Source organism: Myiozetetes cayanensis, unplaced genomic scaffold (assembly GCF_022539395.1).
Source record: "Myiozetetes cayanensis isolate MyiCay16 unplaced genomic scaffold, myiCay2020 scf2-11, whole genome shotgun sequence".
Classification (NCBI taxonomy): Eukaryota; Metazoa; Chordata; class Aves; order Passeriformes; family Tyrannidae; genus Myiozetetes; species Myiozetetes cayanensis.
This window is the reverse complement of record NW_026087411.1, coordinates 336674-360530: the sequence shown is the minus strand read 5'-3', so window position 1 is coordinate 360530 and position 23857 is coordinate 336674. Positions and strand designations below refer to the sequence as shown.

At 50.7% G+C, this 23857-nt stretch overlaps 2 protein-coding genes across 11 annotated transcripts in view; one reads left to right on the top strand and one right to left on the bottom strand.

Annotated features, from left to right (window-relative positions):
• The window catches only part of LOC126640190 (uncharacterized), a 71786-nt gene extending 51323 nt beyond the window's left edge, over positions 1-20463 (bottom strand). For 4 of the 5 annotated variants that reach the window (XM_050315780.1, XM_050315779.1, XM_050315778.1 and 1 more), the window contains exons 1-2: positions 19189-19251; positions 7347-7499 (exon numbers count right to left, since the gene is read on the bottom strand). In XM_050315780.1, the coding sequence (XP_050171737.1) occupies positions 7347-7499; positions 19189-19232 (197 nt within the window). In that variant the 5' untranslated portion in view covers positions 19233-19251. Of the gene's footprint in view, positions 1-7346; positions 7500-19188; positions 19252-19844 lie in introns of those variants that run through there. The other variant, XR_007628950.1, reaches the window with a different exon arrangement.
• Positions 19340-23857, top strand: part of RALGAPA2 (Ral GTPase activating protein catalytic subunit alpha 2) — a 96739-nt gene continuing 92221 nt past the window's right edge. For 5 of the 6 annotated variants that reach the window (XR_007628949.1, XM_050315755.1, XM_050315752.1 and 2 more), the window contains exon 1: positions 19340-19553. Coding sequence is in view for 4 of the 6 variants with exons in the window: in XM_050315755.1 (XP_050171712.1) it covers positions 19448-19553 (106 nt within the window). In the remaining 2 variants the exon portion in view is untranslated. Of the gene's footprint in view, positions 19554-19890; positions 19910-23857 lie in introns of those variants that run through there. The other variant, XM_050315757.1, reaches the window with a different exon arrangement.

Below are 23857 nucleotides of genomic sequence, written 5' to 3'. Positions count from 1 at the left end.
GGTAGCACGGCAACACCTCCCTGTCCAGAGCAGGAAAATGGTGTGTGCTGTGGGTGGATCCAGCCCCTGGTCCTAGTGTCACTGGTTTGGGCACAAAGCCGGCACCAGGTCAGCTCTGCCAACACCCAGCACCTTCTCTGCAATGAGCTCAGCCAGATGCTGAGCAACGTTTAGTTACAGGAGCACCAGCCACAGCAAACAACTTTCATTTCACTGATTCTGAAGAGGAAAAAAATGTAGCAAAAAAAGAGTCCTAGCACTCATCATTTACTCCAAGGTGCTGTAACCAGGTGGAAACTTGTCTTTTATGTGCTGAACTGTGTCCATGAAAACACATTATCTTTAAGTGGGCACTGGAGGAACCACACTCAACATTAACTTCTTCGTGCCATCGCTGAGACTGGATACTTCAATCATTTGAAGATTTAAGTGGAGATTAGCAGAGACCTCACCTGCCTCTCTGCCAATTCAGCATGTTTTGGGCGTGCTCTGCAGCAGCAAAGCTCCCGAAAGGCAAAGCCACAAGGAAGCCCTGCAATCTGCAGAACAAGGTGTCTGACAAAATCAGAGCCCAGAGAGGCACATGCCAGATCCTGGGGCAGAGGTCCACTGCTTCCAAAGGGCACCCAGCTCTTCCCCACTTGGCTGCAGATGCCAAGCCTGGCCAGCACCTGAGCAGAAATCCTGTTTCTTCAGCAGTCAACAATATTAAACACTTTAAGAAATATCCTGAGCAACTCTGCCACTCAAGAGGCCTGAGAAGAGAGACAGTTACTTCTTGATTTTTGTTCTTGCTTTTTGGGTCCCCAGCCCTGGACATTGGAGGATTTCAGAGAGACTGGGAACAGTGTGTGGCTTCTTTGAAGACCCCTTGGAAAGTCAGAAAGGCAGGCAGCCGTGGAAACCACAGATCCTTTTGGGTGGAAGGTCTCCACAACTGCAGCCCTTCAGGAGATGGAGAAAGCCCCTTGCTGTCAGGGAAGCCTGGGTGCTCCCCACACCTCCATACCGGAGCAGGGCCCACTGCTGGATGACCCCCAGCCCTGCAGGAGCCCTTCCCCTCCTGCCACGTGCCCCGGCAGCGAGGCAGAGTGGCAGCCACACATCCCTAATGGCCCGCTGCAATGTGCCGCCACGTCCGGCTGATTAGCCGTGGGTGATCTGAAATGTCAAACCATTATCTGTGACAAGCACGGCCGCGCTCGCCATCGCCGCAGAATGCCTGGCTAATAATGGAGCTGGGGGTAAGTGGGAAAGGTGATGCTCCAAACACAAAGCGGAAATAAGTCGGAATTACGGAGACAAACCAGCAAACCCCTTTGTTCCACCGGCCCTTCCCAGGCGCGTCCGGCCTGGCCCTCCGAGGGATCGTGTCCTCGCAAGGCGATTTGCAATATCCTAATTAAGAGGGCAGAACCATCAGAGGCATTAAAAGCCTCCTGCCAGAGCATCCTCCCGTCGCACCCCTAACACACAGGTACCTGCACACCCACCCTGCTACAGGTCCGTAACCACCGCTCCGTGAACGCTCCCATCCCCTTCAGGGGTGGGAATGTCTGGGAGGAACATCCCCCCTTCCGTGGAGGGCAAGGGGGATGGAGCTCCTCACGGCATCTGCAGCCCACACAGCACTGGGAGAAAAGCCCCCCAGCTCAGGGCAGGCCAGGAGCAATCAGCTCCTCCTCACACCCCTTTGCTCCCAGAACACGGCTCCTGGCACGATGGACACGTGTCCCCTCACTCCAGCACTCTGGAACAGGCAGTGAAAACATTCCCAGCCAGAACCAGACCCAAACGATGCTGCCTTTAGCTACTGGCATGCTCAACACTTCTTATGATTTCTTGGAAAAACATTAATTTGAAACATTTCTATACTCCATGCCAGTGCCACAGCAGGGAATAATCACCCCATTTCAAGCTCAGAGCAAGGCTCAGATACAGGAAAAAATTAAACACGGATAAGAGCAAGAAACTGTTAACAGTCAAAAATATTTTACTGCAGGTTCAACAACAAAGTCTGGAGGAGATAAGTCTGTGTGTCTACTAACATTATATAAAAAAGTGATTATTCAGCCCTGGGAACAGAGCTATTGATTCCAGTAACAAAGGGCACTATATACACTGCAGTGGGTTTGCTCTTTTTAGCCTGGGAAAATTGATTTTCTTAAACTTTCCCTTGAACCTGCAGTAGGGTTTAATCTGAACCTAAAGGAGCCTTTTAAGAACTCCCATAAATTAAAATTATATCTCTTCATTTGGCACATTTTGGGATCCTGCTGTTACAGCAGAAACACAAGAAACGCCGCAGAAAGAGGTGGGAGGAAGCGATAATGGCATTTTGTGACCGTGTTCCCGGCACACGTTTGTTTCCATACATTAAAAATAACATGTAAATATTGAAGGTGAGCAAAGCAAAACATAAGACAGCTTAATACTACTGCGAGACTTAAAGGCTGAAATTTAGCAGAAGAGAAAGATAAAGGCTGTAGGAGTACGGGAGATAAGAGGCTCATCACAGCTGAGCCGGGAGGGGAAGCAGGGCTGCCAGGAGGAACACACACCCCAGCTCCCCCTGGCACTGTGCCCCACAGAGGGGTGAGCCCCACACACCCCAGCTCCCCACAGAGGTGTGAGCCCCACACACCCCAGCTGGCACCCCCAGCCCCTCTCACACGTGGTTGTGCCCTCGGGCTGTTTACAGCTCCCACACACCACCTCCTTTGTGCCCCACTGAAAACCCCCAGTGTGCTGCACACCACTGTACATTTACGCTGTTGTTTTTCCCCTCAGTGAGGCAGTAAATGACCTTTTATTCAAACAACAATTCCTAAAACAGAACCCAAGCCCAGCCGCGGTCAGATGTGTGCGCGAGGCAGGGTTTGTTATTTAAGCAGCAGCCAGGCTGTGTGCTATGCAAACAAACCCCACGCTCTGTTCTCCCAACCTCCTGCTGACTTTGCAACTAATTTTGTTAGCAAGGAGAACACACTGCGAGACATCAATGCAGCAAAGAGCCCGGAGACGTTTGTTCATAACTTTGTAACAAACATTGATCAATCGATTTTTTGCCCGTGTGGGGAGGGAAAAGCTCACAAACAAAACAAAACACATATGGAGAGATTTTTTTTAATGGCACAAAGGGCAATTAGGCACCCAACCTTCCAGTGCAATGAGATTCCTTACGGTCCTCTGTGCTTTTAAGTCTGCCCTTATTGCTGAATGGAAGCAAAATCTACTGTCAAGACTCCAAAGGAGGAAAAAAATCAGCTGGAACCAAGAGAAGGGTTGGTGGGCCTGGCGCAGCTTCTCTGAACCCACCAGAACAAAGACAGGTGAAGGTCCTGACCAGGTGAAGGTGTACACCCTACTCCACATGTGCACGTATCAGATCGATGTAAAACCATCAAAACAGACAACACTAATTACCTATCAAAAATAATTAAGTGTTGTGTAAATAGTGGAACATGAGCATATTTACCCAGCCACATCTCCTTCAGGCTGACACTCCTCCAGCAGCACTGAGGGACCCCAGAGCCTCTCACCTGCTGGGCAGGAGGGACATGTGGATGCACAGACCTGTGCATCCATGGTGGCACAGCTGATCCAGCCTCTGTGACCTGTGGTGTTAACGTGCCCTTCAGCGTGTGGCACAACCTGCTCACCCCAGCAGCCTCCCAGCCACTGGCACTGTGGTTCTGTTCAAAGGCAGCTCCAGCACAAGTTCTGACCACAAGTGCAAGCAAAATTTGATCTGAGCACGTTTCACCCCAGCTCCAGCCCTTTGCCATGCCCAGAACTGGTGCCTGGCCATGGACAGGTCCCTGGGATCCTGCCTGCCCTTTGCCCAACGTGTTCCTTGGCACCCTGGGATCCACTGGCTCCCACCACTCAGTCTGCACAGCACCTCGGGCCACAGCAGGGATGCCCAACAGCCTTGAGGTGCTGCACCTGGCAGGTGAACCTCCCCAGGAGATACACCGAGCCTGCAAGGCAGAACAGCTCCGACACAGCAGGACCAGGGAAAGCATCCCTGCCCGGAGAGACCAGGGCTGCCAGAAACAGCTCCAGGGAAAACAGCATTTTGACTTCAGATACAACAGCAGCCAAGGGAGAAGAGACACAAAGCGCAACTTCCAAAGTTTACTCTTGCAGCCTGGCTAACAGTTCACAACAGCATTCCTTGGCAAGTAGCTGTGACCTTATTTTTGCAGTGGAAAGAGCTCTGAGGTTGCACTGACACAGTTGATCACCTGCTCATTAGCGGCCCCCTGAGCAGGGAAATGCCCCGGGAACCTGTGAGGCTGCTCCCGGTGCTCAGCAGAGCGCTCAGGGAAGGCATCTCCCCAGACTGTGTCCCTCCTGCAGCTGGTGACATTTAGGGGTCCCTGGAAGCCGCTGAGCCAGCGAGCCCCTCACTGTCCATCTCCCGTTCAGCATCTCTGGGGTCTGGGAAAGCCCTTCACAGCAGCTCCCCATCGCAGCCCCTGTCCCTCTGCCTGCTCTTCCCTCACTGCCTGCTTCCACACAGACCTCTCCTTCACTCTGACATCAGCTCCACAGCCCCTCTGCCCACAGCTGGCTGAGAGCAGGCGGCACCAGTCAGGCAGAGCAGCACTTTACAGTCCTTACTGCTAAAATCACCTCTCCTAATAGTTCTGAGCATTTATACAATGACAAATATTTACAATTTTTATAAATAACAACCAGCAGAGCACAAAAGATTCCTGGTGGGAGCTGACAAGACAGGGATGTTTTTCACAGACTAACCAGACGGGCGCTCGTGCCCTGCCACGCTCGCAGCCTCAGGTGCTGAGCTGCAGCAACCCAGCGTCTGCCCAGGACTGACAGAGGCTGTTCTGGACTGCACAGTCAATGGAGCCCCAAGCAATGCCATTCATCCCAGTGCAGGGGTTTGGAGCCCTCTCCGTGCCTTTGCCGGTTGCAGACAGAGGTGGCACAGTTCCCGCCGGGCCCTGGCCCGCGCCCAGCCGGCGCTGCGGCAGCACAAGCTGCATTCTGCCCTGCTGCTATTTACTCACAGCTACAGATGTTGACATAACAAAGAGCTACAGACAGACGGACAGAAGGGGAGCAGTGTTGCAGTGCAGACACTACGGGCTCTATTCTTCAGGAAAGCGCCTCTGACTTCCCCGCCCAGCCCCACGGCTCCTTTGGAAATCATCTGGGCTGCTGAAGCTCGCTTTCCTCTGAGGGACACAACTGTGTGTGAGAGAACATCAGCTTTGCTGTTTGTTTCTGTGCTGAACAGAGCCCTTATCAATCCACAGGAAAACCATTTGTTTCAAATCAAGTGGCTGAAAGCTCAGTGGTACATTGGCAGTGTGCAACTTCTCCTCTCTACCTGCCCCTCTGAGGGGCTGTGCAGGGAAAATCCTGGCTTTGCACTGATGTCATCTCCAGAGAGCCAGAATTAAAGGGATGACTCTTTCCACAGAAAAAAACCCCACACTTAAATGCTTTCTGAGGGACACCACCCTGCATTTCAAAGCTTTGCAACTGCACATACAAACCCTCAAACAGCAGAAGAACCGACACATTTTGGAAAACATGGCAGAATGGTCAGAGGGGCAGAACCACCCACAGAAGATGGCCGTGGGAGATGTGCCAGTGAGGCTCTGCAGCACTGCCCAGAGCTTGGTACCGACTGTGCTCAGTGCTGCTCCGAGGTGTTTGCTCCTGCTCTCCTTGTGGCCAAGACGGAGCGTGATGTCCTCAGAGCCCTGCTTGCCTCACGCTGTCAGTGACCAGGCAGGGACCAGGTAGGGACCAGGCAGGGACCCCAGCTCCAGGTCCAGCTGGGAGAGCCCCAGCCCCACAGCAGGTTCAGGGGCTCCCAGGGCCAGTCCCTGCCCACTCAGAAGCCTTGCACTGCCTCGAGCACTGGGAGGGACACAGGAGGGACTCGAGTTTATAAACAGTTGCTTTTTTAAGCTTCTCATGCGAACCAAAGTTCAGATCCTTCACAACTGGTAGGAAAAGATATTATTGCCTGGAATCATGCCCAGAAAAACTCAAAGCCAAGCTTGGTCCTGCCTGTGCTCCCTGCCAGCTCCCAGCGCTCTGCCGTGATGCCATCTGGTGCCTACAGGCAGTACAGCCAGGGCTGTTCCTGGGCAGAGAGTCTGGGAGACATTCTGGGGGCAATCAGCAGCCCCCAAATTAGCAAACACACAATAACTCATAGCATTTGTTCTGCCAAATTAACATTCCCCTCGCACTGCACCAACATGTCTTAATGCTTCAGGCTGGGCTGGGCACAGGTAACAGTCAGACTCTGAATCCTGCTGCTGCCTCCCCCAGATGGGGATTTGCAGAGTTGGACTGCAGACATCCCCACTGCTGGAGAGCCGTCCTGGCACAGCACTCAGCCCCGGAGCTGCCTCCTGTCCCACAGCCACACGCCACTGGTCCTGAAGGGGCTGTAAAGAAGCTTTCTGAAGAGCAAATAAATGAGTTGACTTCATAAAAAAACAGGGAGCCAAGTATCCTCCTTCCCTCAGAGAAATGAGGCTGAGCAAGAAGTAGGCCTGCTGGGAAGACCTGACAGCAGCAGTTTGTGGGTGGGGTTCCTCAGGCCATGGCCAGTGCAGGAGATGGTCAGGGGTTGCTCTGACACCCCACCAGGATCCCACCGGGATCCCCTGCCTTGCACAGCCCTGTCCTGTGCCATATGCTGCAACAGGCACAGCTGGGCACACACTGCTCCTGCAGGGCCAGCAGAACCCAGAACTACCCTGAATTTAGCCCGTTCTGCCCTCCCAAAGCAACACAACTGGAAACAAACTCAGCACCCTTTTGGAGAAAGCACTGTGCAGGATTTTGTTTCCCAGCATCCCTGGGGATAATCCAGACATGCCACTTGATGTATACTGAATAAAACCAGTTTGTCTCCATCACCAGTACATTATTGCTCGGACAGCACATCAGTAGGTCCTGCTGTACTCAAGAAACACATCCTTCCTTGCTCATGGTCTGGAAACATTCCCCACCACACGCCAGGCAAAGGGGAGCAAAGGGGTTGCTGGGTCAGAATCTGGAAGGCTCTTTCCATATCCAGGACCCTGAGCAACAGCAACACTGGATGCACAGTGACCAGTTGTGGGCAAGCAGATCCCCCGGGACGAAAGGGGAAACACAAGGCAACATGTTTTCCAAATAATCCACAGGGAGCCTTTTGAAGCTAAAGCAAACACAGGAGCTTACTGAAGACATTCACCGGCGTGAAACAATGCAGTAGGTGGAGATGTTCACCCTTACAGCTTCTTCTTTAGCCTCGGAAAAACAAACTGGTATTCTGAAAAGGGAAAAGGCGCTGGAAGCCCTACCTGAGCAGCTGCCGGCGGAGTCGCGGCTGGCCGATGGCCGGGCGGGCGGCGCGGTCCATCCCTTCCCCGGTGCCCGCTGCAGCGCTCCATTCCCTGGTGCGCGCTGCCACCTCGTGGCGTCCCTCCCGCCGCCAGCAGCTCCGGCACTCACAGCTGCGGGCAGAGCACACGGCAAAGGTGTTAAAAACACCGCCGTTTGTCCCACCGCAACCCGCAGGCTCTGGAGTAACGCTGCCTGCGGTCACAGAGCTCAGCTCCGGCAGCTCTATTTCCATAGCAGTGTTCTCCCTGGTTCCAGTTCGTATCCGTCTAACATGGCAGTAGGAAAAGAAATCAAGGAACTGAAGAATTTTTGCACATTACTTATAAAACAATTATAAATATTTAATTACAAACCCAGCAACTGCATGTTTCACACTTCTCCCGTTCCTCTGCTAATTCCTGTGGAAGTTAAACAGGTATGTTGGCTGCGTAATTATTTGTTTGCAGAGGGGGTTGACACTGGTTTACAGAGTACAGACAACCATGTAATTCCTCTGTAGCTACATGGTAATTATTGTGCTATTATAGAGTAATTAAACATGCAAATAAACATTAAAACAAGGGGTCTATATGGGAGCTGCCAACAACTGTAGGACAGAAAACCAAAGAGTAAATCAAATTACAGTGTTCTACAGGAGTACCAGCTATAGCAGGTAGTTAAAAGTATCCTCTTATACCACAAGCCATTTCTGTAGCCCTTCTGGCTTCACAAGTGTCTGGCCTAATGACCCGGGAGAGATCTAATTTTGCAAGTTCTCTGTGTGGGTTAATCATTTTGATTACCCAGAATGGCACAAATCCTCCAGAGAAGTGTTCTCCAGAACTCTGAGACACGAGAGTCTGGCTTTGTCCAGGTTGGTTTCTTTAGGACACAAATCACAATATTAACATACCCTGTACGTCCAGCTGTGATCTCACTGTCCTACACTAATCCCAAACACAAAGTTCTTTGCTGCATGTCAAAGTCACACTGTTTCAAAACAACCCTCAAGCCTATGCCAGACTCAAACCTCAGATTTATTTTTTCCCCAGAGATTCTCCCCCTGTATTTTCTACTTTTGTGACACTGCAATGACGGATGAAGCTTAAACACCCCCAGCTCCTCTCTGAAGATCTTCTGGCACCTGATTCTTCACTGGATTTAAGCACAGTCCCTCTTACTGAGCAGACAGATATGTTTGAGCACGGACTATTCCCAAAATTGGGTGGGTGTGTATAAAAGAGCAAACTCCAATGAGCTGGGGAACATTTGGTGAAGACAAATAAATACCATCAATCATTCATAACTAGGACCAAAACACTGCAATTCCCATTTCCTTCTGTGCCCTCCAGCGGGCCACTTGCAGGGCTCAATCCCACACCCGCTGCAGTCGGAGGGAAGCTCTGCCTCCATCCTGGGGGAGCCTGGATCAGTCAGGAATTAATGAAAGCCATTTCCCTTGCACTGCCTGTGAGCCAGCAATGAGCTGTTCTTTACAACACTTCCCCTCCTGATGCTGTGCTGCCATTGCCAGGGCGCAGGGACCCAGTTAAACCTTGCTCAGAAACCCCTGGCACTCTGTTACATATTTTTATATAGCCATTCCTAGTGACCAGCCGAAACAAAGGCATTTGTTTTGACCACAGACAGATTACCTGTGAGATGCATCCCAAGGCTCTTCTGACCTTGGTTCCCTTACTCTGTTTCCAAGCACAGAAATCCCACACAGTTTAAATATATGGGCTCATTACCTTATATATTTGTTAAGGCAGCAACAATAACCACAGCCACTGCTCCCCTTTCCTTGCTCTGCCCCCTCACTTAGCAACCAGTCCGAGTGCTGCCAGCATTATTCCAGGCTTGCCAAGGAAACTATTTCTATTCCTTGAATTTAATTTCCTAGTAGAGTTTCATTTATATTTTGGTGCCATATGGTTGTCATGAAAACCCTCCTGGCCCAGCTGATGACAAGGTGTGCTGCCATCTCCTGCTCCCGCTCCGCAGATCCCAGCTGGGAGCGGCTCCACCTCCATCCCCCGGTCTGCTGAGGATCACTGACCTGGCAGCATGTATGTAAAAAATAACATCTTTCCAGATTTTATCCACTGCTATCTCAAAAGAGACTTCTCAGAGGAGAAAGGACTTTTCCTCCCTCTAATACTGAGGACAAACCCATGCAGCGGAAGCCGGAGCTCCCTGCAGAGGGAGCAGGCTCTCCATCCCATCACAGCCAGGGATGTGAGTGGAAATCTTGCCTTTTAGAGAAGCCCATGGTATCTTCCATCGAACTGATCTGCAGACCCTTTCCAGCTCTGTCAGGGCAGCTTGCTCTTTGCATGGGAATTAAGCAGAATTCCTGACTCTGGGCTCCAGGCTCCCTTACTCAGCACCACTAGCATGGAGCACGCCTGTGCCCTGTGACACACAAAACTGGGAAAGAACTTCCCCACACTGCTAATATTTTCTAGAATATTGGTCAAGTAATGCTGGAAACAAGAGCATTGGGCCAAGGAACTGACTAAGTGGGGTCACACTGTCTCGTTGCCCCTCCAAGGGCATCCTGCTCCAGCACATGCTGGTTCCCTTGGATACCCACAAGAAAGGAGGAGGCTCCCTGAAGACAGGTAGTTATTTCACCTCTCACACCCCTGGGCACCAGGAACTGGTCAGGATTACAGGGACCTCCCACCACCCTGAGGATACAGGAGAGGTTCACCCGTATCCTGCTCTCCAGAGCTCCCGGTGCTTTGCTTCCAGGAACAGACAAGGCCGTGCCAGCGGCACCACCACTGATGCCAGGCGGGTGTCAAAAGGATTTATACCTTTTCAGCTGCCCAAGAGAAGGGAACAGTCCTGTAAGGTGAGCCCAGCACACGCCTCACAGGGGAGCACTCGCAGCCAGCGCCGCAGAGGGAGCAGCTGGCACGGGGGGCACATGTCAGGACCCACTTTGAAACACCAAAGCACCTCCTCCAGAGGCTCCTGAGTAGCTCTTGAGGGCATTCTCCCATCAGCCCAGACTCATCTGCTGCTCTGTGGTGCTTTAGGACCTTTCAGATCAGCACAACCTGCCTGTGCAGGATGTGTGACCGCATTATCAGGGTTACTGGAGCACTCAGCAGCTCGGGGGGCCCTCTGAGTGCCAGGACATGCCAGGAGGGACACAGGGCTTGCACCACACCTGAGGTTCAAGCAGGAGTGCACACAGGAGGAGGAGGTACTCACCACTCCCCAGCCCCGAGCTTTGCCCCCTCTGCCTCCTCTCTGGATAACATGGAATGCTGGCAAAGCCAGTGCATGGCAGGGGGGAGATGTAGCCTCTTCCCCTCAAATACAACTCTCCCTACACTAGGTGCAGTTGGGCAGCGTATGCTAATAATTTGTCAAACACTGAGCTGGAATTGTGGATAAGAATCATGCTTTTTGTACAGAAAATTGAAAATGAAATAGTGCCTAAAACTGCAGCTATTACACAGCACATTATCTTGAAAGGCTTTGGTGTAATTTAGATAAAACACCATATCTCTGATTTCAGAAATGTCAACATCATTCTAAACGTACATGTGCTTCTCCACTGGTTTTCTGTGAAGATTTACAACTCCACGAGCTTTTCTCTCTCATTCTCTCCATTTTCTTTTTAAATTGGCAAATGAGTGTTCCATCTTTCAAAATTTCAGGTACATTTTTATATGTGGGAAAAGTGCATGTTCAGAGATGCCCCTGAATGGCTCCATTATGGATCTCATCAGCTGTGACACACTTCCCTAAATAAAATCTATGCATTCGGATGAAACAGAAAAAATTAATACCAGAGCAAGGATGAAATGCTTCACTTCCCTCCTTCACCCCTGACATTCATGTCCCACTTCATCCCTCCTGCTCTGTACTTTTTTCTTCAACCCTCCTTCAAAGGGGAGAATGCCCAAATTGCAATACAGCAATTCCAGTTGAGCATACCAACCGCCTTTGGCAGCGGCCAGACACTGGCCCAGGTTGTCTGGAGAGGCTAAACAGTCTCCATCCTTGGACTCATTCCAAAGCCAGCCAGGCACAGTGCTGAGCTCCCTGCTCTGGGCATCCCATCCTGAGCAGAGACTGGAGCAGGTGATCTCCAGAGGCACCTGCCAACGTCACCCACTGTGTGGATCCTGTTTCATTGTTAGTTCATAGGAAGATGGTACAATTCACGTGAATTTTATCCGTGTTTTGCCATCTCCAACCTCTGGTCAGGTTCCAGGAGTTTCTTAGACCCCTTCTAATTGTCTTCCTCTGGTTTCACACTGCTCTCCAGGGAGGGGTTGAAAACAGAGTGTTGGCACAAAATGCCACAGGGACGTTTCCTCCTGCGATGCTGGGGAGCCGGGAGCGAGGGAGGAAGGATCAGGCCCGGGGGCTTTGCTGCCGTGGATAGGCTGCTGGACTTCCAGCAGGGCCGGGGGTGCCTCTGTTTGCTTGTACCTGCAGCAGCAGCTGCACAAAAGGAACGGGATTTCCCCCCCACCTCCCGGCACATTTACAGTCTCATTTAATCCTCCGCAGGTTCCTCCTTCCCTGCCCCGGGAGCCCACGCGGGAAGGTCGTGGCAGCCATTCATCCTGATCTCAGTGCCCGAGAGGGCAGAAAGGTGCAAGTCCGCACCGTTTGGCTGTCTGCTGTCACGAGCAGAGGCTCACCCTGAGTACCTGTGACTGTCTGCCACTCTCAACACTGTGCTCCACGAGCAAATAATTAAATAAATAAATAAATCAATTTTCTGATTAGATTAAGACTGACCAAAAATGCACAGCGAATCACCATTCTCCTGCTTTACAAAGCCGAATACTTTGTGGGACAAATGCCATCGTAACCTAAACCTTCAGCTTCGCCTTCAGCAATTCCCCATGCTCAGCCTTGGCATTTCCCACTTCCCCAGCGCCGTGGACACCTCCACTCACCACTCCTGCACACACACACATGGAACCAACCCAGGCAATGTTCATAGGGATGCGAGCCTGCAGCTGCAATTTACAAGTTCATTAACAGTGTCGCTGCAAAGATCAGTTTTTTTAATTGGAGCCCTAATTAGCAATGAATTCTCATTATTTTTCATTGAAATCCCAAAGCAGCTTTAGCACATTCTCTTTGTTCTCCTGAAAACAGGGAAGTGGAGAAGCGAGGGGAGATAAAGACACAGCTGATGATATACTGGGGGAGGTGTTTCCCCTCCAGCCATCCCTCCAGTTCAGTACATTTTGCGCCAATTTCCGTTATTATTTACGATTTGAAGAAATAAATATTTTCACGAAGAAATAACTACTTCCCTGAAGAAACACTAACTCCAAAAAGCCTCAGAGCACTGGCCTGCTCATTACAGTGAGGATTTGAATGTGGCAGTGTGAAGTGGCATCCTCTTGGAACTGGAGTTTCGCTTTCCCCTCACTGATACCTGGCTCTTGCTCTGCAGCTGAGAGACACCCTGACAAATGGACCCTGGGCAGATGGACTCAGCACTGGGAAAGAGGAGTTCGGCTCTTGGGCCATGCCGGTGTCTGCTCCAAACCCAGGAATGTTTCAGGCTTTTGGCAAATTCCAAGATTTTTTTTTCCAGAGGGAAGGATAATCATCACATTGTTTCCACGGTCCTTCTACAAATTATTTTGATAATAAAGGACCTCCTGTGACATTAAGTACATTTTAATTACAACATTGTCTGTAATGCATATATCTAATTGCAAATAATTATTTTATCATATTTTGTCTGCAGGCCTGTTAGATGCATCAGATATTATCTTCTGACTCAGTGGTACAGGTTAATTAAAATTTCTCTTTTAATATCGTTTCAAAGCTAACCACATAATTTCATCTGAACACCAGCTGTGTTGGTAAAAATGATTTTTTATAATTTTTTTGTCGTGCTTGTCCACAGAGGAAAACCCGAGCCATTTCTGCGGGCTGTAATTACTGCACTGCTTTCTGCAGCCCTTCATTTGCAAAGGAAGAAAAGAAGGAAGAATGTGTGTAACATCAGTGGCCAGCGGTGGCTTTGTGTGTTCCTGGTTCTTTTTGAAGGGGTTTTTGTTCTCTTTCTCATGTACAAAAGCATTTGAGATCTTCTCTTCAGAAGGAGAATTGAAGGTATCACACAGCCTGGTTTGTCAGAAGGAACTCGAACTCGGGGTTAAGACAATCCAAGTGGTCATCCTTGATGTTAACAAAGCCCAGCCCAAGGGCGATCCCAGCCAGCTCCTTCCTTCCTCGTTTATTGTTCCTTCCAGTGACAAAGAGCAAGGACAAGGCGAGAGAAAAATGAAAATGTGAACATAGCGTTGAGTCAAAAAAAGAGAGTTTAGGTTAAACATATGGCAATAGAAACCCGAGAAAGCCGGGAGAGGACAGGAGGACAGAGACTCTTATTTCAGGTGGGAGAACACTTCATCTGTAACTTGCAGGAACAAATGACTCTGACAGCACCCTCAGTGCATCATTTCCCAGCACCAGGGGAGTTTCTGTAAGCCTGTCACCATCTGGCTGCTGTTTCAGCCCCTGCATGCTCTGCCTGTGTGTTCAGGGCCGGCTCCAGGGCCGGCAGAGGGGCAGGAGGGGCCGGCAGGGACAGGGTTAAGGCGTGTCCCCAAGGAGGGGAGCAGAGGCTCCAGAGCTCCACCACGCCGGGCCAGAGGTGAGCGCTGCCAGGAGGAAATTGCTGCAGCTCCACCGAGATCACGAGTGACCTTTCCTCTTGGAGAGGGGTGAAGTAAACAACACTTATCTCGGATTTAGTGCAGTTGAGACAAGCAGCACTTTATCTCTGCTCCGTGGCACACGGAGCAGGGAGGCAGAGGGATGATTTTCCTGCTTTTATGGGGTGAGCAATCTCTGCTTTCTTAGCCTGCTCTCAAGTTGAGCTGTAACATGTCCTCATGGGAAGATCTTGGCCAGGGCAGCAGGTTACAGGCTTGCACAACCTGCCATAAACCTCCTCGTGCAGTCCAGCCTTTCGCAAGTGTAGTCTGAGCTCTCCTGGGTGGGTTGATATTTTTACTCCATGAAATTTCCATATCCTCCTTACCATTTCCTTTTAGAAGGTATCATGGGACATGCAATCCCTGATCTTTCTATTTTGGAATTTTTTTCCATCCACAGACGTAAATCCTTCTCTTTCCCTCTACACACAGTTTCAGATTCCAGCAGAAGGAAATCTGATGGGGTTTTTTTTGACGGAGCATTTTTTCTGTCTATCATTTTTACTATATGAATGATACCTGAATACCTTATATACTGCAAGGGTTAGAAATTTTCCATCAGGTTCTTCCTAAATAGTCCAGTACCCAGAAGATCTATTCCCTTTTACTGCCAGAGTGAGACCTTCTGGAAGCCCAGCTCCCAGATACAGCTGTGCTTAGGGACACACGCCTTAGGCGTGGGTTATTTCAACACTGTCACCCACAGTCTGCCATCCTGCAGTCCCTGGAGAGCTGTGTCCCATCTGCTTTTCCTAAAGTCAATATTCAACTCCTACAAGTAAGTATTAAGTAAGCCACTGCTGCTAAATAATTAACTGTTTTCTGGGAAGCTGTCGGGCTGGGGGTGCCGAGCCGAGCAGCCAGCACGTGTCTCGAGGAGACACGCGGACACTGTGCCCCTCTGGACTGCTCTCCTCCACCCCTGGATAAGCTGGATAATTGGGCACAGCCCCTCCGAAGGCTGAGACACTGCCCACTCCCTGAGCACCCTTCAGGCGCTGAACGGGAGTCCCCAGGGGGGACCCTCCGCGAGCGGTAAATGGACGAGGCACTGCTGCTCCCACAAACTCAGCGGAACTCCAAACCTTGGCAGAAGCTCATCCACGGAAAGCCATTTGCAGGATCCAGACTTAGGAAAAGTTGGGCATATAGCAGGAACTCAGCACTAACTGTACAGTTTTGAGCCTGAAGCAGAGCTCTGCAGGAGCAGGGATCCGTGCCTGTGTGCCCTACGGGAACACTTGGGAAAACAAAACTATCAAACTCAGAGCCCAGCGGGAAAAGTCTTTTCCACACGTCATTTCAGGACAGAGAGGGCAGAGCCTCGTTTCCCTACGAGGGCACAGCACCAAAGCCCTGCCAAGCACCTGCACCTAAGCCAGGAAGCATCAAGTGAGCTGATTCCAGTGCAGGAAATAAGGAGCTCGTGTGCATTAATGCGTGTGTTGGACCAAGGATATGCAAGAGGACACAAAAAGCAGCTTTCTAAATACAATTTGAAGCATTTGGTTGGAAGGACAAAAAGTCAGTACCGGCATCCTACGCTAAGGAAATCATTCTCTCGCCTGCAGGTTATTTAGGAGGCAAGTCTCCTGTATTTACTTTTCCCCTGCCCTTTTTCCTGGGCTCAGTATAACATGTTACATTGACACAAGTAAGCGGAGAAGTTCCGTAATGTAATCTGTGCCATTAAAATTTCAGGCTCCGCGGGAAAAGCAACCCTGCCTGTTCATCAGGTCCAGCGAAATTCGTGTGGCTGGTGTCACCTTTCCACAGACTCCGCAGCAAGAGGCACTTGCCTACCCCTGCCAGGGAAGGAAAGAGGGCAGAGATGCCTCCCTCCTGTGACCGAGGAGCTGAATGCATTATGAACACAAGAATGGGCCAGCTCCTGCTTCTCCTGGCCCACCTCAGTCAGTGGTGACAGCAGTGAGGCACATCCTGGTGTGTAACGATGCATGGGGCAGAGCCACAGTCACAATATGTGACTGTGGCTCTGCCCCATGCATCGTTACACACCATGGCAATGCACTGTCCTCTGACCAGCGGAACGGCATTTGTGCCATCCTTCTGGTGGGAAATTTGGGAAGTAACCATGTCCTCAGGATGACAACAAGCCAACAGACCCCTGAGAGCCACAGCTCCTGCTCCCCTGCCCCGAGCGTCCCCCAGGCTCCTGGGTGGCACACAGTGAGCACTGGTGGCAGGGCCCAGCTGCAGCGGGGTAGTGCCTGCTGTGGGATCGTCACTGCCAGTGTGACCCCGTTCCTCACTCCCTGGAGGAGCAGGCTGCTTCCCAAAGGGCAGGAAGGGAAGGCCTGAGCCGTGCAGTTCAGGGAGAGCGTGCCGGCCCATGGCACAAACACGGATTAATAATTCAGGCTATTCTATTTTGGACCGGGCGTGTGCTGCCCCTCACCTGCACTGCTGAAGGCAAGGGGTGCCCGAAATAGAAACTCCTCCAAGAGCAGAAGGAGCCCAGCCAGGAGGGGCTGTGCCAGAGGCCCTGCAGGGACAGCCTTCGCAAGGTCAGCACTTTCCCTTTTGTCAGCAGAGTCTTGGCCGTGCCACCACTCCCCAGAAACCTCCCCCAGAATGCCGGGATGCCGGGCCTCCTCCTTGCAGCCAGCAGCAGCAGGGCCTGCCCACCACCACGTTATCCAAGCAGACACCCGGGCAGGCTCCTGCACAGGGAGTGATTTTCCTAAGGAATACCCAATGCTGTGCCTGTGCCGGTACGGGCAGCTCGCTCAGAACATCCCACTGTGCTGTGACCTTTAACAATGCAGTTCTGCCACAAGTCCTCCGAAGAGACTGCTTTATATAGCCTTTACCTCAGATCCTGAGAGCTCAGTGACCCAATCTCTTTCAGGAAATTGTTCTACCTTAAGCACCGACTTTCGGAAATGCATCATCTGACTTTCTGGGAAATTGCAAATGTTATATTGTTGGAAAACACAAGTCACAGGATTTTACAAGTGGCTCTCCTGCACAGGCTGAGACCACTGATGCAGGTTTACTGGCATTTCTGGTTTGTGTCATGCTGTATCAGCTTCCAAGTGAATAATTTGAAAAGTTATATTTGATTATGTTTGAACTAATAAATTCTAGGTCAGTTACATATAAATCTCAGTTCCTACAGGTACATATTAATTTGGATACATCCTCCTACTTAAAACTCTGAGAAGATACCATCCCATGGCTTTGCACCTTGCTGCTGAGCTGATGGGTTACTTCCAGCTGGATATCACAACCCGCTGGCTCCCCAGTGCCAGCCCTCCAGACTCCAGAGGGCAACATCCTGCCCCACAGGGAATTACCTCCCAGCACCTACAGCAGCACTTTCTCACCTGGCAGCTCATGAGCACACGAGAAGCGAGATAAATAACCTTAACTCCGTGGTGAAAGCACAAATCAACAACCTCCAACCGCTCCAGTTATGCCAGCGTTAAAAGATGCCGATTCCCCCACACGACCCCATTTCCCAGCACCTAACGGGGAGAGCATGGACTGTTCTGGAGCACCACGACTCCAGCCATGGAATTCTTATTCAGTGGAGCTTCCCACAAGGAGAATTTCCAGCAACTTTTAAAGCACCAAGTGACCAAAGCTGTGCAGTTTGGTGCTTAGCACCACGACGCTTCCCTCCTTATCACAGAAGTCATCAGACACCAGAGCAGCTGTATAAGCACAATTCCTTCATCTGCAATGGTTCCTTTTTTAACAAAGTAGAAAAAGACAAAACCATGGAACAATCAGAAACCGGCAGAAGAGACAAACTGAGAGTCACTGGTTTCGTAAGTCAATTAAAATAAAAGGGAAGGAAAAAAAATAAGAAAGAAGAAACAAGAGGAAGCCAAGATTTTAGCCATGTGCTTCCTCAGCCAACTGCACAAATTGATTGGTGGCAATGGAAGGTGAAAGCTGGACTGGCCCAATTCACTCCTCTCAGGAAGCCGCAAATGCTCAAATTGCAACATGTGACCCAAAATTTTAGACAATTGCAGCAGCTTTATAACTCTTCTAGAAGGAGACATTGTGTAATGGTGTGACAGGAAGAATATGCAATAGGAATTACTGTAAGCCTGGAACGGGCTCCAAGACAAGGGACGATGGGACAGCAGTGAATTTTCTGTGCCTGACTCCAAGGCCATGTGCTCCATCCTTTTTGTGCAAGAAAAAGAATTAATTTTTTATTTTTCTTTTTAAATGCTGTGCATCAGCACTATCCATCTTCCTGACTGCAGGAAGTGAATTCTCAAGAGCAGCAGGAATACCCCAAGGTCTGGTGACAGGGCCAGCCTTTGCCGGGACTGTCCCTTCTCCAGTGGGACATGTTTCAGGCTCGCTGACCTGTTGCTTTGGTGACCCCAGGCCTTTGCAGCAGAAATGGTCCCTGAGAGGCCTCAGAGGAAGCGAGATGTGGCAGTGATGTATTTTCTGCTCTTAACAGTAGTATTTCTTGGGACATTTTATTATTCTACAATGATTCATGGCTGAAAAATAATTTCTATGTGATGTGCAAATTGATTCTTGAATAATTTTGTTTAAGGCTAAGTATACATGCAACTTATTTCTCTGACGCAGTGTTTTCTTTTTTAGGGCCACAGAACCTGCCTTGGAGCTTATTAAAATTTATGGTTTTTTTCTTTTTTTTTAAACACAAGAATTTTATTGAGAGGATCCAAAGACCTTTAATTGAAATGCTGCTGGCTCCTAATTCTGGGGGGGATCATGCTTTTGTTGTATAACTATGAACCCTCTGTGTCACGGGAATAGTAAATATTTAAATATAAAGACAATAAATATTTAAATATAAAGACGGTAAATATTTACATATAAAGACAGTAAATATTTACATATTTATAGCGCAAGCACTTATTGAAAATCTGAAATCCAAGGGTAAAAAACCGTTCCCTGTGAGGGTGGGGGGGCCCTGGCACAGGCTGCCCAGGGAAGCTGTGGCTGCCCCATGCCTGGGAGTGTCCCGGGCCGGGCCGGACGGGGCTGGGAGCCACCTGGGCTGGCGGAAGGGGGGCGGCAGTGGAAGGGCGTTACCCCAGCGGGTGCGGGTTCCCCGGTAAGGGGCAGAGCCTACCTAGGGCGCGGCGGGTGGGTCCCACGGGCACGGCCGCCCCGCATCCCCGCGGCACCGAGCGGGGCTGATGTCAGCGCCACGCCGCGGTGACGTCAGCGGCGCGAGGCTCCCGGCGCGCCCCGCGCGGCCGCGGCGCAGGGCGGTGCGGGGAGGGGAGGGGGGAGCGGCGCGCGCGGGGAGCGCCCCGGCAGCGCTCCCGGCATCCATCCTGACATCCATCCTCGGCGCCCCCCGCATCCCCCCGTCCGGCCCCGCCGCGATGTTCTCCAGGAAGGGCCACGCCGACGTCAGGAAATCCACGCAGAAGGCGCTGGACCCGAAGCGGGACGTGCTGACCCGGCTGAAGCACCTCCGCGCGCTGCTGGGTGAGTGCGGCGGCCGTGAGGGGACCCCCCCGCGCCCTGAGGGCACCCGCGCCCCTCACTCCTGCTCCGGGCGCTCATCGCCCTCGCAGCGCTGCCCGGGTGAGTGTTTTCCCCCGGGACGGCGGTGGAACGGAGGGATAAAAGCCCCCCTTCGCTGCCGTGGAACCCCCAGGCTCCCGTGTAGCCCCGTGCGCTCCCCGAGCTGTCGCTGCTGAGAGGCAGCGCTGGGTGTCCCTTCCTGAGGCGCGGGAGCTGCGGGAGAAAGTTGCGGTTGCGTTTCGCTGCTCCTACCTTTGGGAATTCGCGTTTCCCGGTGTCCAAGCGCTCCTGGTGCAGTCTTGGGTAGTAAATAGAAGGTAAACGTATTTCACGCGAGGTTCTTCGGGAGATCTGTTCTGCTTTTTGTCAATAGCGTTAATGTGGGGCTCTTTATTGTGGTTGGATTTTTTTTAACTTTAAAGGAGGCCATGGTATGGCGCTTTGTGATGTTTTTCTGCGCGTGTGGCGAGGTTGAACCTCGCTAATGTCGCCTTGCAGGTGAAGCCTTTCCCCTCGTGGTTCTGCAGGCTGAGAGCAGCCGATGAGTTTCAGCTGTTGCTTGTTGGAGGGAGGTGATGTGTTTCAGCTGTGAGGTGCAGTCCGGCGGGGTTGGGGTGGGCAGCGCTGGGGCCGTGCAGGGCACAGGTGCTCCCTCAGCCCCCCTGCCCGGGGCGTGCCCTGTGGCAGCCTCGCCGGAGCTCCTCCGTGGTGCTCGAGGCGAAAACCTTGCGGTCTGGTGTCCCGCCGGCAGGAGAAAAGACGCAAGGGAAACTCTTAAGGCGCCGTGTGGCAGGGCGAGGAGGCTGTGTGGGGAGGACGGGCACGGTCCCGAGCGGAGCCGAGCGGTGCTCGCCGCGCCCCCGGGGCGGGCGGCGCTGAGGGAGCGCGTGAGGGGCTCGCGCGGTGCCCGTTGGGCTCGCGGATCGTGAGGGGACCGCTCCGGGTGGGAATGAGCCCCTCCCGGTCCGCGGGTAAGGAGCGCCCGTGGCCGGGAATCCGGACGGTTAGTTTCACGGAGATTTCCCCCTGGGAACAACTCCACGTGGGAGTTTCGGAAGGTGTGTGAAACGCCTTGTTTGTTTGTTTTTGATTGTTTTGATGGAGCCGCCTATGGAAGTGCCTGGGGGCAGGAATTTGAAAAGCCAGGAGAAGGTGCTGGCATTACCATACGCCTTTTAACCGTGCGTGTCCAATTGCTCATCTGCTGTGTGAACTACATTAAAATAATGTCCATTTTATTGCAAAGTAATCGTGGGAAATTCTTTAAGAGTTTTTTAGAGTGTTTTGTGAAACCGTCCTGATAAAGATCGTGACCTGAGACTGCGATGTGAGCTTGGGACTGTACATTTCTTCCTACTCCACCAGCCTCAATGAAATAAATAGACTCGAAGAACTGAAAAACAGAGCAGCTTTTTTGTTCATGTGCCCCTTTCAACCTCTCAACAAGACCCGACTGGTTTAAGCTGCAGTACTGGCCTTGCTCTGGCTCTTGGTTGTCTCGGGGCAATGCCGGGTTTTGTGTGCCCCTGTGGTGCCCAGGAGGCTCTCTGGCTCCTGAGACAGACCTGGAGGGGGAACGAATGGAAAACCATGCCCATTAGCGTGCCAGAATTAATTTCTGTCCCCAAGCAGATGGTACAGGAGGTGGTGCTGCCTGGTGGTTTTCTGTCAAGATACTTATTACCCAGTTGGCAAGGGGGGAATCACGCGCGTCGCTCTCGGGAAGTGACATCTTTGCTTCCAAGTGGCTGCTGTGTTTGGAGGTAGTGACCTGGTTTCTTGGATGAAACCTTGGTCTCAAGTGAAGGTTGTTCCCAGTGCCAGAGGGCGGACAGGGGCCGTGGTGTGGCAGCTGCTGGGGGCTGGGGGTCGGGGCAGGCATTGTTTCCGAGCGGCTCTGGGCATGTTTCTGGGATGCCTGCTTTTGGGGACAGCAATGGAAACGTTTGAGATAGTACAGGAGGGGCGTTTCGAAGATGACAGCTTCATGGATATTGTTGCAAGTGTATCTGTTACGGTACTGGTCAGCACAGACAATGAGGCAGCACATGGGAAGGACCTTTCCGGTATTTAAGGAAAACAAAGCTTTTGGATAAAGGCTCAAAAATAGTTAGATTTTTTTTTTCCCTTCTCCCCAGATGCATCTCTCCTTGTGCTGGGCAGGGTAGGAATGTGTGTCTGTTCCTCCCAGCCCGGACGTTGCACTCCCTGTCACCAACTGCTTTTCTGGAGCCATGGGGGCACATGTTCTCCAAATAGCTGCTCCTGGTCTTGTGTTTCCTTAGGAGATGCCAACTGCTCTTCCTTTGTTAGTTTTAAATCACAGGAATTAAATTGTAAACAAAATGACAGTTACGCCTCTGTGATCCCAGTGATGCAGGAGGATAAAGATCAGAGAGAGGACGATAATAGGGGAGGAATGAGGTAAAGGAATGTGTATTTCCATAAATAAGGGGTCATGTGAACTCTGGATCGCTTCAGTCCCTTAGTGCCATCTGTGCAAGTTTGTGCAGTGTCCCAACTGAAAGGTTCCCTTTAAGTTTGTATTGCTTATCTCTCAGGGCTCAAATGCCCTTTAGGATCCAAATTCCTAATCTGTGGGGAATTCTGTCCTGCATGGCAGCACAGAACACTACCCAGAATAAGTGGGCGTTCATTTTTGTTGGGGAAATGACCAGAACATTTCCCTTATTTTTTTATTACTGTAGAGATGTATTTATGTGCAGAACTTTCGTAGTCAGTAGGAACTTTTTTTCCAAATATAGTTTGTGGAAGTGTCAGTAGGGTGGCTTTTTTTTTTTTTTTTTTTACAGTAGACTTAAAAAACAATGGACTGATAAGCAGAAATGGGGATGTACAGGTTTGGCTCTTCCCCACTGACTGGCCATAAATTAAACTTCTGCAGTTTCCCAGAGTGGTTTCTGTGGGACTTTTGTAGTACAAAGATTAATCACTGCTCTTCCATACTTTTTCTGTGGCTATTCTTGAGTAAAAACACTCTCTTTTTTATTGAAACATCATCTGAGTAGTGTTTTCTCCTCAGGCACAGTTGAAATACTGAGGTGTGATGAGTGCTGCTGCTGACAGATGTGGGGTGCTGCCATGCCCAGTGCTTTCATCCTTTTCTCTGTTGGGCAAATATATGGGAGACCTGTTACAGCTGCACACTGGAACCTTAACTTCAGTGAGGGTTAAATATGAACTTTGTTAGGTTACCAAGTGCAGTCCTTAGTCTTTGTCTTTACAAAATACCCGTTGGGAAAAACCCTGTTTTTCGTGGACCTCGGTCCATCAAAAATGGGATAATAAGGGAGAGTAGTGGGGTTTCAGTTCTGGCACTGCTTGGTCTCACAGTTGCGTGCAGCTGGAATAACACCAGCTCAGTGGAAATGTTCATTTGGAGACACTCAAAAGGGAAATGTGTCTGGGCTTCTCACTGGTGTTGTTCCAGAGAGCTCATGTGAAATTCGAGGTGTTGACATTATTTTGGAAATTGTTCTAATTGGAGGGGTGTTCCAGTAACAGTCTCTTTCCATGCTGACATGCTTTTTTTGAAGATAAGTAAAAATTGTACGTTATTTCTGGGGTGAGGCTGGTAGTAAAAGTTTATCATTAACCAGGGTATGACTGTGAAGTTCTCTTCATCTCCTTTAATTTTTCAAGTACTTGAGGATTGAGTGAGCTTTGTATAAATAGTATAAAGTCAAGTGACTTTGGAAATTCAAGGAACCAAGGGAGGATTTCTGTCAAGTGCCTGTGATAATGTTTGTAGTTAACAGGAAGATAAAAGATAATCTGTGTGCTAAGGAGAGACTTATTGTCTCCATGGACTTCTTTTTTAAAAGAAGAGCAGTGAGGGCTTGGCAATAAACTCAGGCTCTTATTAAATGGTACCTGAGTAGTTTGTTTCCCTAAAAAATTTACATTTAAAAAGTAAAGCAGTCAGGGTGACTGGGAGGCATCCAATGAGCCAATCTTGTCATGTTTATATGGAAGAAATAGGATGTGGCTGTCACGGATGTCTCACTATTTCCTGGATTTCGCTGCCAAAGCTACATTCAAGTGTTAACCAGAAGCGTGAGCCTGTGGATCACCCGTCCTTGTTTGGGAAGGGGGTGAGTTCCAAGGGTTTGGAAAGCTGCTATGGATCTGGTGGTTGCTGCGTCTGCCAGCTTGCTTGAGGTGTGAGCCCTCAGAGCCTGTTTGCAGCTGGAGTAACCGGAGCTATTTGTGAGTAAACAAACATAAAAGTACCTGCAGCTCAG